The sequence below is a fragment of the Sceloporus occidentalis genome, unplaced genomic scaffold (genome assembly GCF_023333645.1).
Source record: "Sceloporus occidentalis isolate IW3139 unplaced genomic scaffold, rSceOcc1.0.p SCAF_4, whole genome shotgun sequence".
Lineage (NCBI taxonomy): Eukaryota > Metazoa > Chordata > Lepidosauria > Squamata > Phrynosomatidae > Sceloporus > Sceloporus occidentalis.
The window spans coordinates 162,862,461-162,879,941 of record NW_028316984.1 but is presented as its reverse complement, the minus strand read 5'-3'; the positions used below and the strand labels follow the sequence as shown (position 1 = coordinate 162,879,941).

Below are 17,481 nucleotides of genomic sequence, written 5' to 3'. Positions count from 1 at the left end.
GACAACAGGGTCTTAGGGTATAATGTTGCAAACTTGTACAGTTTAATATCGAAGACCTTGAGTCTGGAAATGTATGTGTTAAACTTCTTTGGATTAATGCTGATTCAAAAATTAATTAACATTTATCACTTCAGTAAATATTATAAAATTATTTCAACATGTATAATATAGCAAGCCCTTGATATCCTCTGGGGTTTGGTTCCAGGACCCACAGTGGATGCTCAAGTCCCAATATACATAATGGGATTGTAAAATTGTATCCTTTATATAAAATGGCAAAATCAAGGTTTGCTTTTGAGATATTTTATATATATATATATATATATATATATATTCAAGATGTGGATGGTTGAATCGTGGATGGCCAGATGTACAGATATACAGCAGTTAACAAAGCTTCTCACAAAAAGAAGCTGCTTTTTACGAAGTCTATTTACTCCTGGCCAGGTTGCTCTTTTCTTTTTCATCCTCTATTTAGATGGAGGGTTTTTTTTATCAGCCTGAGCAGTGGGAAGATGGTGCAAGAGAACTGAAAAAATAAAGACATTGGTGTAAGGTTGCCACAGCATGTCTACAGTAAACAACGCAAAAAGCTTGAGCTGGGGAAGTATGATATTCTGCTCTTGCCAATCCTATTAAAGCTGTGTGTATATGCCTACAACAGGCAAGGTAAACAGCAGCTTGTTTCAGAATCCCTTGGGATGAGGCCAATGTGGGGGGTGACACCATGAGGGATGCCACTGTCCCCAGCATGCTAACAATGCGCAGATCCAGGCATTTGGTCACCAAAATTGCAATATTAATAAAAGTGAAGGCTAGTGAAAGAAAAAATTATCCCTGGAGGGTTTTGGAAGAAGTCTTCAGGTGATCTCTAGCAAGTTCAACATATTTTTGTTTCTTTAGATAAGGCTTCCCTGTCCTGGATTTTCCCATTTGAGACACCCCTTTTGTTCATTATAAATTTGTTAAAATTCCTGAAACATGATGAAATGTTCTTCGTTGTGGTATTCCTATTAAAATATTCCTATTCTTTCCATGTTACGTCCACCTCTGTTTTCTGTTTCTGTTAAAGAAGTAATGGCCAGGAACACATCTGCTTTACTAATTGAGGTATACTTATATTAAAATCTCTTCATTAATGCAATACTTTTAAGTTTCAAAAAATCAATTTAAATTATTTTTTTAAAAAACTAGCAAACATTGGATAAAAACCCTAAATTATCCCCCAGCTAAAAATTAAAGTAACACAAAAGCTGCAAATCTATTGGTACCTCACACATGCATTAATTCCCCTATGGAAGCAGTCCAGCACAGAATGTTTGCATTCTGTTCAAGAAAGCAGTGTTGAGAATGCAGTCCTATGTGCAGGAACATGCACGGATTTGCATTGCCCATAGATGTGCATGCACATTTAGTTGTGCATTCATTTGCACATTTGCTGTCTTGGTTCAGTTGTGCAACATTCAGTATAAGGGTTATTTTGCACAAGTAACTCTGCACTGCAACCTAGATGTAGGACTTCAGCCATCATGGTAACATTTACTCAGACCATTAACACTGCTGATCTTAAAATAATTAAAATAATGACTTACAAACTTATTCAAAATTATAATGAATTGTGGATGGTGAATTGCTTTTTAATGACTCTGCTCCAAGCTCTACCTGTAAGTCTTTGTCTTTCTTGTTATTCATTCCAATCTAATATATGGGTCAGACCAATGATCCAGCCACTTAATCAGTAGTCCAAGGATTCAGGCAATGCTCATTACAAGCCACTGCCATTGAAGACCTTAAACTGAAGACATGCTTCCTATGTGAAAGCATCTGTTTTACCAAATGAGTTGCCAACTGGACATAAAATGCCCCTGTCTCATTTTGAGGAGAAAGAGGGGAAATGGAAGAATTATGGGCGCGTTACAGACCACCCTAAAATGGGTGGTCTGCCGCCGCCGCCATTAGGTACGCCGAGAAGCCCCAGCAGCAAGACCGCGAGGCTTCCCGGTGCATCTAAAAAGGAGCGCTGAAATGGCGTTCCTTTTTGGCCCCCAAAAGTGGCGAGGTGCGAGGCGCACACTTGCGGCGTCACTTCTGCTGCTCCACGTCTGGACGCTGTGCGTCCGAGACGTAAATATGGCGGCGCCCATGTGGATGGGCGCCGCCATTTACTATGCGCTCTGCGCGTCCTAGAAACAGGGCTGGTTAGGAAGGTGAGACCCTTCCTAACCCTAGCACGCCCCTTCCTAACCCTAGGATGAACGGAGCACATAGTAAATGGCAGTGTGTAACGCGCCATACTTTTCCCAGTTCTTTCTTCTCTCTTTCTCTGTGATTTCACAGCCTCATCCAGTCATATCTTTACCCAGATCTTGTTTGGTTCCCAGTTGGATTCTCTGTGTTGCTTCATCTCCTTTTGTGGCATGTTTGGACTTCTCCAGCATTTTGCAAGTGTATAATAATGCAAATATTATGAGAGATATGAAAACTACTTATAGGGCAAATCCTCTTGAGAAGCCTGCTTAACATACATCTAAGGAGCTTAGCACACAGCAAAATAAAGCAACTTAGCGCTATCAAATTTAAGCCAAATTCAGGCTACTCCCGGTGTTATCATATACAGTAGCTTTTGCGTCCAAAACTGCCATCTGCCAGTCGGAAAGCTCCCGACTTTGAAAAATGGCCGCCAAAGCAAGTTCAGGGACCAATTTGGAGCCGGGCTGTACCCGAATGGCAGTTTTGGGGGCAAAAGCCATGTGGTAATACCAGGGGGCATCCTGAATTTGGCTTGAATTCAGGAGCAGTAAGTTGCTTTATTTTTCTGTGTGCTAAGCTCCTAAGATATCCTTATCATTAACAATTTGTCTGGAATTCCATGAAGATGAGCAACTGGGCTACCAGAGGTTTCTAGTCTGCTTTGTTTCTGTGCCAGCCATAGAAAATTATTAAGTCAGTATCTCAGCTGTGTCCCTTCTCTGGCAGCAAACTTGGTAGGATACAGTTAATGATTGTTGTGACATGCTTCTTCCAACAGGCATCCAGGGAGAACTTTTGTTTTCACTAGCCTCCACTTTTCTTATGATTTCCATTTTGGTGGCCAAATTTATAAGTCTATGTTTTTAAAACATGTTTGAGATAGATAGTGAGGCTGGTTTATCTGTTTTTCCCTTTTCTCTCTGTTTTGATGTTCATGCTTCATTAGATTCTGGATGTAGCTGCTGTTTACCTTGTCTGTTGTAGATAAGCACACACTGCTACAGTCAGAACAGCTAGGCTATAATGACATTTTTTCCCAGCTCAAGCTTTGTTGCATTGTTGCACTGCAGACATGCTGCTGCAACCTAACAATGAAATTCTGTATATGGAGAGAGATCATAATGGAACTCTGGTTTCTCTAACTCTACTTCACCACCAGTGCCTCCAAATGCCAATGCAGCTAAAAATTATCTAGCTAGACAGAGCCCAGGGTCTGAGTGGTGGGAGATACAGAACTCATAAATGAAGATGTTTCTTCACACAGTGCATGATTAAGCTGTAGATTTACCTCCACAAGATGTATATGGGGCCACCAACTGGAATGATTTTAAAAGAGGGTTACACAAATTCTTGAAAGAAGACTATCAATGATTATTACTCATAATGACTACATAGTACCTACATACCTTCTAAAATTTCACAGGAAACATGTGGCCAGGCAGGAACAGAGTGTGGTCAAAATGGCAAACGTTATTAATGAGGAAGCACATACAAGCTAGGAGAGGCTGCCTTGAAGGGTAGGACTTCACATCTTTCTCCCATTTGCTTAATTAATTGAGCACTGCTTTTGCACTTTGAGACTGACATTGCAACAAATGAAGTAACCTGAGAACAAAAGGGGAAAGTGGAATGAGGACATAGAAACTGGGAGAGTTTTAAAGCAGCTCAAAGGCAAAGGATTAATCAGAGCTATCCTTGCCAAATGGGGACAGTTGGAGAGTAGGTGCCTATATAACATTAGTAGAAGTATGCCTCTCAATACCAGTTGCTAGAGAATACAAATGGGAGGATGCTATTATTGCATTCATTTCTGTTTCCCATGGGAATCTGGTTGGCCATTGTGGGAACTGAATGCTGGCCTAGATAGGGTTTTGGTCTGATCAGCAGGACATTTATGTACTGTATTGAAATGAGGTAGGCCGCTGTGCAGATACACACACACATTTTGGCTCAGAAGATTCTCACACACACATTTTTTAGCAACCCTGTTCCTAATCAAAATCATCTGGTAATGTTTTAATTTTCTTTAGCCATTGGGATTTCTCTGAGACTCTGTGCAATATACTTTCATCTGAATGATGTTCATTAATTTGCACTTTTATTCTTTCTTCGAGACCCATTAACAAAGTTCTCCAGTAAAAAGCAGACAGGCTGTTGAAACATGCTGTGCCTAGCAGAACCCACCCGACAGCTCGGCATGCTGCTCTTTATCAGTCCTTCAGGCAGGCTTCAGTTCATACAACAATTTCCCATCCATCTCAATTTAAGATAACAGTGGCAGAAAATTGTCATAAAACCAGCTCTTGAGGACTTGGCTAAAATATAAAATTTGTTTGAACAAGAAGCTTTTCTCACAAATCCTTTATATTCAGTGCTGGATTCATATCCCCTAGCTAAGTGATTTCACTTAGCATCTGATCTATTGTTTTACCAAAACAGAACTAACATTTACATAAAATTAATTGCCCAAATCTCTATTCTCCCATTATTTTAAGAAACATGGCACCATGGTGTGACAGTGTGTATTCCTGCACATCTGCCAAAATAGTGTTGTATGCATACAGAGAGACAGACAATAACTGAGTGCAATTCTGCTTCTCCTAAAGGTAACACACAACTCCTATTCATTTAATGGAATAGAACTTGTAACCTTTGTATATACATCTGCTCTCTGCTGAGTTAACTGAGTGTAAACTACTTTTGCGCTCTGTTAACAATTGCTGAAGAACACTAGGGGAGGGTGCAGTTGAAAACAGGGACACATTTGACCAAGCAACATCACAGTATGGTCAAGGAAAGGAAAAAGTAAACACAAGCTAGGAGAGGCTTCAGCAGTTTGCTTTTGCCTGAATTTACTGGAAAAAGCAAGATTCTGCCCTCTCATCTCCCCCAACCCTACTGGGTTAACTGAATGAAAACTGTTTCTTTGTTTTGAATTGCAACAAATGAATTAAACTGAGGACAAAGTTTAGGTGTAGTAGGTAGCAAAACCAAGGCATTGAAAAAGCTGCTAGAAAAGTGAGACAACAGGATTAATTGGGACTGTCCCTGCCAACTCAGGATATGCTAGAACCACAGAGCTGAAGAAAAAGGCTGCTGTAGTAGAAAAATCAATACCTCTCCTCCCATCTTTTATGCAGCTGTTCCACACTGTAGAAATAAAGCAGTTTGACACAACGTTAACTGTCATGGTTCCATCCTGTGGAATCCTGGGATTTGTAGTTTGATGAGGCACCAGAGCTCTCTGGCAGACCAAGCTGAATACCTCACCAAACTACAAAGCCCAGGATCCTGTAGGATAGAGTCATTGCTGTTAAAAGGGTATGAAACAGCTTTATTTCTGCAGTATGGACACACCCAGACTCTTACACCTTCAACTCCAGTTTAAGCTCACTAGCTAGGGATAGAAGAAAAATTTACTGATTTATTGCTGAGACTCTAGAAAAGGTTTTGAAAACTTGTAAACATTAAAAGGTGTAAGAGTTAAGGGAGGAGAGAGGGGGAGGGTCAAAGCTGGAAGCTTCTCATTTTGACTAGTGGGGAGGTAGATGATTTTATTTTATGTATGTCCCACCTTTCTCCTTGCAGAGGACTAAAGGCAGATAGTCTGTAGTGCAAGGACCTGCTGTGTTGCCATTCTTAAAAGATGCATGGAGGGAGGGAAGGATAGAGTGTGAAAACATGCAGAAGATAGGGAGGGAGCAGTAAGAAACTGGACACACCTAATTCAATTGTCACAATCCACATGGCAACCAAATATATTGAGGTGCTTTTTTAAAAAAAACAAAAACCCACTCATCTTTGGGGTAGTAAATACTATTTAGTACAGCAAAAAAGAGAATAGATAGCTAGAGACATTGTGTGACTGGCGAAATGTAATTTGAATCTTTTGAAAAAATCAAGAAATGCAGAAAAGTGCTGCCACTTCCCAACACATTTGCCTCGCCTGGAAGCACACTAAGACACCAATGGTCTCTTGTGCATCTGAATCAATAGCAGAAAAATCCATCTGTAGTTTTTTGTGGGATTTTTGGGCTATGTGACCATGTTCTGGAAGAGTTTACTCCTGGTGTTTCACCAGTATTTGTGGCTGGCCTCTTCAGAGAAATCTTTCTCTGAAGATGTCAGCCACAGATGCTGGTGAAACGTCAGGAACAAACTCTTCCAGAACTCAGCCACATAGCCCGAAAACCTCATCAAAAAATTATGCATTCCAACCATGAAAGCCTTCATAAATCCATCTGCCTTTGGCACTGCCATGTCCACCTGCAGGAAGAAGCTGTTGGTGTCCTCTGCTATAGTACCTGCAGAATAAATGGTGAGAAGATAGTGTTGCAGCTCTTAATTCAACAGGTACAGTGTCAACATATACAAGGGCCTAACAGGATTCAGTCTGGTTCTATCATGATGCTTGACCAGAGGTTGGAAATGTTACTTTTTTAGACCACAGTTCCCAGAATGACCATGCTGGATGATGCCTCTAGGAAATGAAGTCAAAAAAGTGAACTTCTTTGGGCTGCTGCAGACTGCTTGCAGCACCTATCTGCACTAAGACAGCACTGGATAAATACTCCATGTTTCCCACATGTTTTTCCGTATAAGAATAATAGAAGAAGAAGTAGGAAAACATAGGAGGAGTACAAATGGAAGATCACATGGCCCAATGTCAAATTCCATAGAGATCCAATGGGGTTGCACAATAAAAGTCTCCTCCTGTAGCACCCTTAGCTAAGATGAAGCATTATCCAGGAGCTTCAGTCTGACTTGGCTATCTTTGGACTGTTCAGCTCCACTTGCCTCTTTGTTGAGCTTTGCCACAAGACCACCAAGTCTTGAGACAATTTTACATAGTAATGTGTGACATGGTGGTGTTAACGTGAAAGCAAAGAAAGTCGGTTCCTGTAATACAGACAGAGGCATTGCTGGTGTGAGGAAAACATTTGTTATTAAAATATAAAGATAAAAAGATAAACAATTAAGTGCATAGTAGTCCATTTTCTTTTTCTTCCTATGATTTCCTTTTTCTTCCTGTAAGCTTCAGTCCAAATCTTCTACAACTTCATAAGAGTTCCTTAGCATGCAAAATATATTGCATTTACTGGAACTAGTCACAAATGAAAGGGCTGTAATTTATTGTCTTCCCTGCTTATTTAGAATGCAAGGAGGGTTCCTGCAGGGGATGCCAACTTCAGGTCTGTGCCAGGGCCATCTGTTATTCACTGTAGCTCTGCAGGAAGTTATGACCCGGCATAACAAATGCACTATGCATTTACATCAAAATTCTGTTCCCTTTTCTCAAGCTGCCAAGGAGAAAGGGCAGTGCTCAACACATTCTAACCATCATGATGGCTTTGACCTTCTCATCTTCTCACATAGTTTGTAGTTTGATTTCACTACCTGCCACAATGGGTCTGACAAGAAGGCTCAAATAAAGTCAGGTTTCAGCCCATATTTTGGCAGGCTGAGAGAAAAATACATGGTCTCATGCCCAACAGTGGAGCCAAATACTGTCATTCCCTATCAAAAGTACAACATTTGCTCTTATTTTTAATGGCTGATCATTTTTTCCTGAAGTATCAAAGTACTATATGGCATGTAGTCCATCTCTTTTGTACGTTAACAATGGTTTCAACACAGAACACTGCAGATCTGCTTTTTCTCTGCAGCATTTTCTTGAATGACCTGACCGTTTTTTGTACATCCCTAAATAAGGTAATTTCAAGGAATGTATATAAAATTATTTAAGACTTGTGGGGGGAAAAACAAGCGTAGCTTTGGATGGCCTATGTTATATTGTTTTAAATTTGCAGGAATATGAAAGTGTGGAATGTATAAGATTTGTGGGTATCACATGCTGAAAATTCCATTTCAAACAATGCATCCAGCTCAGTGCATCAAAGCTCAATGAGAGGAAAGGCTGGCTTATACTTCTATTACTAAGGTGGTGTTTAAAAGACCATCCAGAGCCAGTCTTAGTAGGCAAGTTAAAAAATTAGCTGAAGCATTTATGCCTAGAGGCTATAGTTGCCCTGGCACAAATCAGCAAGAGGTGGTTTATAGACTTTAAATAATAATAATAATAATAATAATAATAATAATAATAATGCTTGCTAATACACTAATACAATTCCTCCCCTGCCCCAGAGAATCTCCTACAGCCAGAAAGAGTTTTCCATTTTGCCAGGGTGATAGTAGACATGAAATTTTGGAGCTCAGTAAGGCATTAGCTTCAACTGGCACTCAACTTTCTGCACTCTGTCGGGATCTTCTTTCAAATTACCTTCATGAACTGTTCCCAAAAGCACCATAATCTTAGTTTCCATGGGTGAAGATACCTCCAGGAACATAACAAATATGAGTCCAACCTCCAGATTTTTAACAAAACAGGCATGTCCCTCACATAATATTGGCCAATATATAATGCAGTGATTACTACTGAACTGCGTAATTGGTTTCTAGAATTTATGCACTTCTTGCTCTGTTTTCTCTTGTTTAGGACATTCTTCAATTGCAAAGGCATCTTGCATAGAATTTTCAGGAGAATGGAAAGTGTGAGTGAACTTCAGAATCCCCTGTTGGCTAAGAACAATGGACATCTCCACAACAGTTATACTTACCGTCAGGATTATCCTGGCCACCGTTGTCAGGGCAAACTATATTCCTACATTTTCCAAAATTCTGGCAATGCAAGGACTCACCAGTTGCTGGATGCCAGCTCTCTTCAGCTGGCTGTTGAAGCATTGTATGGCCCAAATTTCATCCTAGTGAAGGATGAAGCAAGTGTCAAAGTCAAGGACAACAAAGGAGAGAGCTGTGAGACGACCTTCATGGAAAATAAAGAACCACCTGCTGAGGCTGCTGATGGGCAGGAAACACAAGGACACTCCCTTATGGAAAATGATATCAAAATCCAGACAGTATCCTATGAAGTGGAGGAGGAGGAATTACAGGAATATGAGGTACGTGTGTTAAACTATGATCTTAACAAACATGGGGGATTTTTCTCTGAGTGGGCATGTTCAGGATTGAATGCAAATATAGAAACAACATTAACTGTTTAGTACAGAAACATTAATACAGTAGTAGATAGAACTAGGGTATATGCTACATGGTAATTTCTCCCACCTGAGATATAGATTCTTTTATTTCTGAAAATTAAAAATATAATATATTAAAAATAACAACTGGATATAGTCAAGAGAGACATTCAGTTAGAATGAGGGGCTATTTTTACTACCTTTGAACCTAATGCAAAGGAAGTAAGTTGCTTCAGATGAAAAAATTGCCCTGCTTCACCAACACTTAAGAAGAAAAATAATCCAGGAAACTTCACAATCCCCAGTCAATGAGCTGAGAATTTTGCTTGAGAATAAAATGAGAAACTACTGTATTTTAGCTCAAGAATTTAGGTTGTTGAAATGGTACTCCTTATCCAACTAGACAGAGCAGGCGTGCTTATAGAAACTTTGCAAATCCATTTTCTCCAATGTTTAAAACTGTTCAGAAGTAGCGGATATGTGAAAGTACAGCTGGAAAGAAGGTCAAATGACAGTAAGAAGAAAGGCTGTAAAATACTTAATGAAAGAAAGAGTAGGAGGGTGAAAATGCTACTTAAATGCCATAGTGATGATGAATGTCCTAGAAATATTATCTCCAGACAATGCAGTACACACAGCTTTCAGTGGCAGAAGAGAAAAATCGGTAGGATGCCAATTGTTTCACATCAAGAACTGGAATTGACAGCAGTGAGTGGGATTTTTATCACTGTTACTATTATTACTATTATCACCATCAACATCATTGTCATCATTGCTATTATTATGATATTGTAGCTTTCTGGATTATGATTTCACGCTGAGTTATTTAACAACAAAAAATTGTGTCCCTGAAGACGCATAACTTCAAGTTCCATTGAAATGAATTTCCTCCAAGAGAATATATTTGAGACCAATCCTTAAAACAATTACTAGTCTCCAGTGTAGTATAAGTCAAAGTGTTTCCTTTCTTGTAAAACCAGGTGCTGATCTTAAAGTCTCAGAATTACTCCTCAGGAAAATCAAGGGTCCCTTCTGATTTAAGTAGTTTGAGGACATCCACAAACTTTCCTAAGGCTTCCTTTAAAGTTGTACTAATCTGTGCATCAGTTTTTCTGCTGGTTTAATTTTATATTCTAACCTTAGATTTACAAGTGCATTTGCCATGGGGGGAGGGTAGAATCATAGAGTTGGAAGAGACCACAAGGGCCAACCACCTGCCATGCAGGAAATCTAAATCAAAGCATCGCCACCAGATGGTCATCCAGCCTCTATTTGAAGACCTCTAAGGAAGGAGACTCCACCACACTCCAAGAGAGTTTGTTCCATTGTCGAATAGCCCTTACTGTCAGGAAGTTCCTCCTAATGTTGAGGTGGAATCCCTTTTCCTGTAGCTTGCATCCATTTCTCCGGGTCCTAGGCTCTGGAACAGCAGAAAACAAGCTTGCTCTCTCCTCAATATGACATCCCTTCAAATATTTAAACAGGGCTATCATATCACCTCTTAACCTTCTCTGCTCCAGGCTAAACATACCCAGCTGCTTAAGGCATTCATCATAAGGCATGGTTTCCAGACCCTTCACCATTTTAGTTGCCCTCCTTTGGACACACTCCAGTTTCTCCACATCCTTTTTAAATTGTGGTGCCCAGAACTGGACGCAGTATTCCAGGTGAGGCCTGACCAAAGCAGAATAGAGTGGCACTATTACTTCCCTTGATCTAGACAATGTACTTCTATTGATGTAGCCTAAAATAACATTGGCCTTGTTAGCTGCCACATCACACTGTTGACTCATGTTCAACTTGTTGTCTACTTGGACTCCCAGATCCCTTTCACATGTAGTTTCATTCAGCCAGGTTTCCCCCATCCTATATCTGTGCATTTCATTTTTCTGCCCTAAGTGCAGTACCTTACATTTCTCCATGTTGGATTTCATTTTGTTAGCCTTGGCCCAGCTTTCCAGTCCATTCAGGTCACTTTGAATCTTGATCCTGTCCTCAGAGTCAGTTTTGTATGTTAGATATTCCTATTTAGGATATGCTAAGATCCCGTATGTTAGCACAGAAGACATGGTGCTAGCTAGTTTTAGGGTTGCCAGAGTGAAAACAGGACAGGGCTTCTGTAACTTTAATAGTTGTGTAGAAGAAGGAATTTCAGCAGGTGTTGTTTGTCAGGCTGAAATTTCCTCTTCTACGCAACCATTTAAGTTACAGGAACTCTCTTTAATTTTCACTCTCATCAACTTCAGTACTAATTGGTGAAAACTACAAATCTCTTACTGCCAGTGACCTTAATGAAGTCCTTTTGAGATCTATAAAATATCTGCCAGACCATTCTAAATGAAATGCTTGTGGACTTAAGCCAAGAAGATCTTTCTTAATCAGCATACTAAGTGACACCTTTGCTGCCTAACATATTTCATGGCTTTTATCCAATTATTTGTCCCAACTAGAGTAGACTTACTGAATCAATTAGATTTACATTGAGTCTTACCATTCATCAGTTGATTCACTGGGTCTAGTCTACTGTCAGAAAAGCAATTGGATTTAGGCCTGGTTATTTTAAACTACGAGGTGGTATCCATATGTCATTGAATGGTAAGTCAATGAAGGAGGCATCCATATGTCATCCTCCAGAACTTTGCAAGCCAGCAGTTTCCGATGGAGTGTTCATACTAGCCACTGCTCTTTGCAGATAAAGCAGCCTATGTGAGTCTGCATTATATATTTCAGAGGACATTTCCTATCCCATGGTCTGCCTGCCATGTAACTGTACGAAAATGTTGTCCAAACATGCATTGTGCAGACTGCTGCTCTTCCTGGATGCTCTGCAGGCCAGGCTTAACATGCACCATTGGTCACCATCCTTGAATTAATTTGCTTTCCAGAGTGACTCCTCAAGTGACAGCGAAAGTGAAGATAATTTTCTGATGCTTCCCCCACGAGACCACCTGGGCTTAGCTATTTTCTCAATGCTCTGTTGTTTCTGGCCTCTGGGAATTGCTGCCTTCTACTTTTCTCAAGGGGTAAGAATTTGCATCTGCTGATGTCTCCTTCTATGTATAGTATTCTTTTTGGCTTACTAAACTGCTTTTTAACAGGCGCCTAGAAGGGTTGAATTAATCAATACAGTTCCATTTAACAGAGTCCCTGTTAGCATGAAATTATTTGATGGCTTCCTAGATTTGGAGTGACTCCTATATAACAGGATTACTCAAAGTTTTTTAAAAAAAAAATTAAACCAAAAAGTAGTAGGGCAATTTGAAATGGGGGTAACATTTCTTTGCATCCTGATGCTCTTGTGTTTTGTTCATCAGACAGTACATAGAGATGCCTCATGTGTACTAGGAAATTGAGTTTTGAAGCTCTTACTGTATATACTCATGTATAAGTCTAGAAATTTAGGTCAAAAAATTGACCCAAAAACCCTGAGTCGACTTATCCATGGCTCAATGTAAGTACTGTATCTGAACTCTTATTTAAAAGAAGAAACCATCCCCTGGTGAAAAGCAAGAGTATAATCTGTCCTGGAAGCACTTGTCTCTCATCCATTCTGCCTTAAGTTATGTCTGCTGGAATTTTCTAACTTCTTTGACATTGTGTTGCTTTGCTTCATCCTTTAGATCCTTAGTTATATGCCCCTAAGTTTTATTCTCAATATATCCACAGGCCATAGCAAAACCCATAATTTTGACCCCAAAACCTGCCCTTGACTTATACATGAGGTCAACCTATAATTGAGTATATATGGTAATCCTAGGACTTTTGCTTTTTGCTAGAACTTAATAAACCACATTCTAATTATGCAGTATTTATTTCTCTCTTTTTGAGACTCAGAGTTGACAACAGAGCAGCCTTAAGCATTGTCATGACAATGAAAGGGTGAGATATAAACATACACAAATGAATTAATGAATAAACAAAGAAAAACACTGTCCCCAAATGTATTTACTCTTTATTAATGAATGTAAAGTCAATTCTATTACTCTGTTTCATCCTGTATAATTACCTAGTTTATCTTTGCTCTTAGAAGGCTCCTGCACTTGGTGTCATTTGCAAATTTCATCAGTGACCTACTATTTCCCTTCCTAGGGCCTGTAATGAACAAAATAGGTCCTGAGATTGATGGCTGAGGAAGTCCACTTGTTACATCTGACCTGAGAATTTGCCTTTAGCAAAACCCATTGTTTGTTTCCCTTTAACCATTACCTTACTCATCATTTCCAGTTTAAATAGTAATTTCCTGTGTGGCTATTCATAAAATGCATGATTGAAGTTCATCTGCATTTCCCAAGTATATCAAATATTTACTGTTGAGGAAAATGAAGCACCTTAAAAGACTTGCAGTTTAAAGACTGTCTTTTAGAGGATTACAGTGGAGGGTTTCTATTGATTTCTGCTGCCTTTCGTTGCAGTCAAATTGATCTAGCAAAAATCAGCTCCTAGATTTTAATTAAGAATGAACAAATGTAGGAAGAAAAAGATTTCTGTGATGTTTCCCCCTCCAAGACTTTCATAAGCTTATAGACTTAACCCAAGGCTCAGTTTTATTTTATTTATTTATAGAGTTTCTGCCTTGCCTTCTCACATACAGCTTCAAGACAATTTACAATACAAAGGTAAAACAAAGCAAAAAGAAACAATGAGTTGGATCCGTTTTCTCTTTCCCATGCCAGGAAAAAAGACATTCTTCTCTGTGCAGAATTTACCTTCATACGTTGCCACCCCTAGAAATGTGATATATGTACATTCCTCTACCCACCCACAACCACCAATACCACTTCACCCCTATACTGGAGGTGATACTGGAGGGTAGAGTAGATGAGAAGTATAAGGGACTTGGGAGGGGTTACAAAATTATCACTCCCTCCCTTCCAGCACAGGTTTCTTCTGGATGATGAGAAATCTACCATAGATGTAAGTTCCCTTATGTCCATTGGAGGCATATTCTGGATCCAATCCATTATCAGTTAAAAACAATAAAAGCAACATGAAAAAAACACACACTAGAGAAGCAAGAAAGGCATCTAGCTCTCTTTATCAAATGGAGTCCCCAAAAGCTTATGCTAAATAAAACGTAAGTCTTTAAGGTCTACCCAACTTTCTGTTGTTTCTGTTGCAGCAGTTCCTGTAGCAATAAAAAAAAGTCAGCTGGAAAAACAAATTAATAGAGCAACCCAAGAATGATAAGTGAGGGACAGTTAGGTCCAGCCCTACCATTAGGAAGAGTCTGGCAGCTGCCTCAGGATACAGATTTTGGGTGTTGCAAAAGGGTAGAAAATTCTTTATAGTTGAATTTCTTCTTATGTGATTCTTATTGCCAGAAGGGGAGTGGGGGTAATACAGCCTCAGGTACTACTTAGGGTCCCATCTAGGGTGGTAAACACCTTGTCTGTGACCATTTATGTTTCCTCCCAGATATCTTTGGACTTCTCCAGGAAGAATCCAGCCTACTATACATTGGCACAGTAGAAAATGCAGGGAGTACAGCATCCTTCCTTTACTTTGGGCATTTGTTTTGTTTGAACATTTCTTCCCCTTGCTCTCAATAGGAGGGAAATAAAATGATGCAAACTCAGTCCTGGCATAGTCAGCTCCAACACCCACCCACCCCACCCCCGCTACCATTGCAGGAACATGTTGGATAGTGAAAGATTTGGTCCCATGGACTGAAAGCCTCATGTGATCAAAATACCAACATGTCACTCACTCCAGTCTGAAGCTCCAGTGGCAGCACAGGGTGCTGGGTCTTCCTGTTGCTCCATAAAGGAAGTTCCCAAGGGCAGACCTCTTTGTGTGCCTTTGGATTTCTGTAATGTGCTCAGCATGGAGGCTGCCTTTGAAAAGTGCTCAGAAGCTTCAACTGGCCCAAAGACCTGCAGCCAGTTTGTTAACTGGAGCTGGCTATAGGGAGCACACAATTCTCTTGTTGCAATAGCTCCTCTGGCTGCCAGTTTGTTTCCAGGCACAGTTCAAAGACCTATAAAGCTATATATATGGTTTGAGTCCAGGCAGTTTAATGGTGTGCATCTCCCTCAATGAACCCATAAGAGCTCTAAAATCATCTGGAGAGGCCCTCTCTGTCCCATCATCCTACTCAGGGTCATTTTTGTTTGGTGAGAACAAGGCCTTCTCAGTGGCTGTTTGAGACTGCTTTAACTGCCCTGGCACAGTGCTAGGGAATTCTGTTGTTTTGTGAGAAATTTAGTTCTCTCTGTCAGAGACCTCTGGTGCTACAATAAGCTACAATTCGCAGGATTTCCTAGCACTAAGCCAGGGCAGTTAAAGCTGTCTCAAACTAGATTATGTCTGCAGTGTGTTTTGGACCTATGGTAGGCACTCCAGATGTTGTTGGGCTGCATTTTTCATCACCTTCATTCCATGGTGACTAGGGATGATGTGTGTTGTAGTTCAACACCATCTGAAGAACTACATGTTACTTACCCTTGAGTTCCAGTTTTGGAAGAAAGGCAAAGTATGAATGCAATAATATAAATTCTATAGTCCGTAGGGCACATCTGTCAGGATAACAAAAAATTCCAGCCCTGTGCCCCAAAAGTTAACAAAGGGGCTTGACAAACTGCCCAAAAAGGGCAGGCTGGAGGTGCCCTTTTCTGCTCCCAAGGGAGGCCAGAGCAGCCAAATGGCGCAGCCTCCCTCCACCCCAAAAAGAACCCAGGAAAAACTGGGTTCTTCTTGGGACGTCACGCAGATGTCACGAGTGGCCATTGGCACACTGTGGCACATCAGTGATGCAAGCATGGCGCCATGATGTCCAGACGTGGCACCATGCTTGTGTCATGGACATGCCCACCATGTGGGTGGTGCCACACAATAATGGCACCGCCGGCACATACTAGGGCTCAGGAATGTGCAGTTGTTGCGCGCTCCCGAGCCCTAGAATCGGCCCTGTGACGGCACTTCCCACTCATCTGTCCCAGGCCAAATATTACTTAAAAACCATTTTTTGTACAATGAATGAAACATACTTTACCTGTTATCATTATATTGATAGACTAGGGCCTGTTGTTGTTAAGTCTCCTTGAGTCGTCCCAGCCTAGGGTGTAAGGTCTGTTCTCCAAAGCCATGATGACATTTGGTTTCAGTGGCTTTCCTTCAGTTTATTTGCCATGTAAATGACAATTTTCAAAGTGGTTTTCAGCTGGTGAGAGAAGCATTCATCCTCCTCCCTCTGTATACCATCCTTAATGAACAATGAAGCACAAAAGAAACACTTTCAGTTGAAGCCAATGTGAATTTTCCCCCTTGCGTTTAATTGCTATACAAGGCTTACCCTCTGTATAAGAGGTCTCTCATGGGGTATCCAACATTTGTGATAGATCAGGATAGAAATTTTTTTGTGTGGCCCAAACATTCCTGAAAAGGGACCAAAACTGCCAATCCTTGCTCCAAAAGCTATAGCTGCTTAAGACCCATCTATTTCAACATTACCCAGATGAAAATAGGTACATGTGTGGTCAAGGAACATCAGAATACAGCCAAAAGAGTGTAACCAAGTAACAAGAGGGCAAAAGTTATTAATGAGGAAACACACAAAGAATTGTTATGTAAGCAGAGAATCTTTGGAATTAATCTTCTGAATTTAGCATGTCTGGAAAAAAGGATGAGGGGCTCAAATAAATAAATCCAGTCGTGTTTCTGTCTGTCTTTCAGCATGCAAATGTGCAATATAATTAATAAATACATAACACATTATTCTGCATTTAAAATGTGTTTTATCAGACACCACTCTAAATTACCTCTCTCTCTCATATCCATGTTGCCTGCACTCACACCCACCCCAAGGCACATTGTATATTGGGTCAAATCCCAGCTTCCACACAACAAAACACTCATATGGTCACCTTGAGCCAATCATAGCTTCTAAAGCTAACCTAATTCACAGTGTGGGTGTTAGGATAAAAATATGGATGGATGGGAGTGGTGGAAAATAATGTACAATGATTTTAACTCCAGGAGATAAATGGAGTGATATTACTTAAGAAAGAGTCTGTTGGCAAAAACACAATAGTCATAAAGATAGCTATGCATTCCAGTGTCATTTTGAAATGAAATGTTTAGGTTGCAATCCTTTACATTTTTACATATGAAAAAGTCATTGTGGTGTAGTGGTTTGGGTATTGGACAAGGACTCTGGAGAACAAGATTGGAACCCCTGCTCTCTCATGGGAACCAC

General features: G+C 40.2%; 1 protein-coding gene across 4 annotated transcripts in view; it reads left to right on the top strand.

The window, feature by feature from the left end:
* Window positions 1–17,481, top strand: part of SYNDIG1L (synapse differentiation inducing 1 like) — an 80,920-nt gene that overhangs the window by 50,202 nt on the left and 13,237 nt on the right. For 3 of the 4 annotated variants that reach the window (XM_089523563.1, XM_089523562.1, XM_089523564.1), the window contains exons 2-3: window positions 8,747–9,209; window positions 12,173–12,310. In XM_089523563.1, coding sequence (XP_089379689.1) covers window positions 8,793–9,209; window positions 12,173–12,310 — 555 coding nt within the window. In that variant the 5' untranslated portion in view covers window positions 8,747–8,792. The remainder of the gene's footprint in view (window positions 1–8,746; window positions 9,210–12,172; window positions 12,311–17,481) is intronic. The other variant, XM_089523565.1, reaches the window with a different exon arrangement.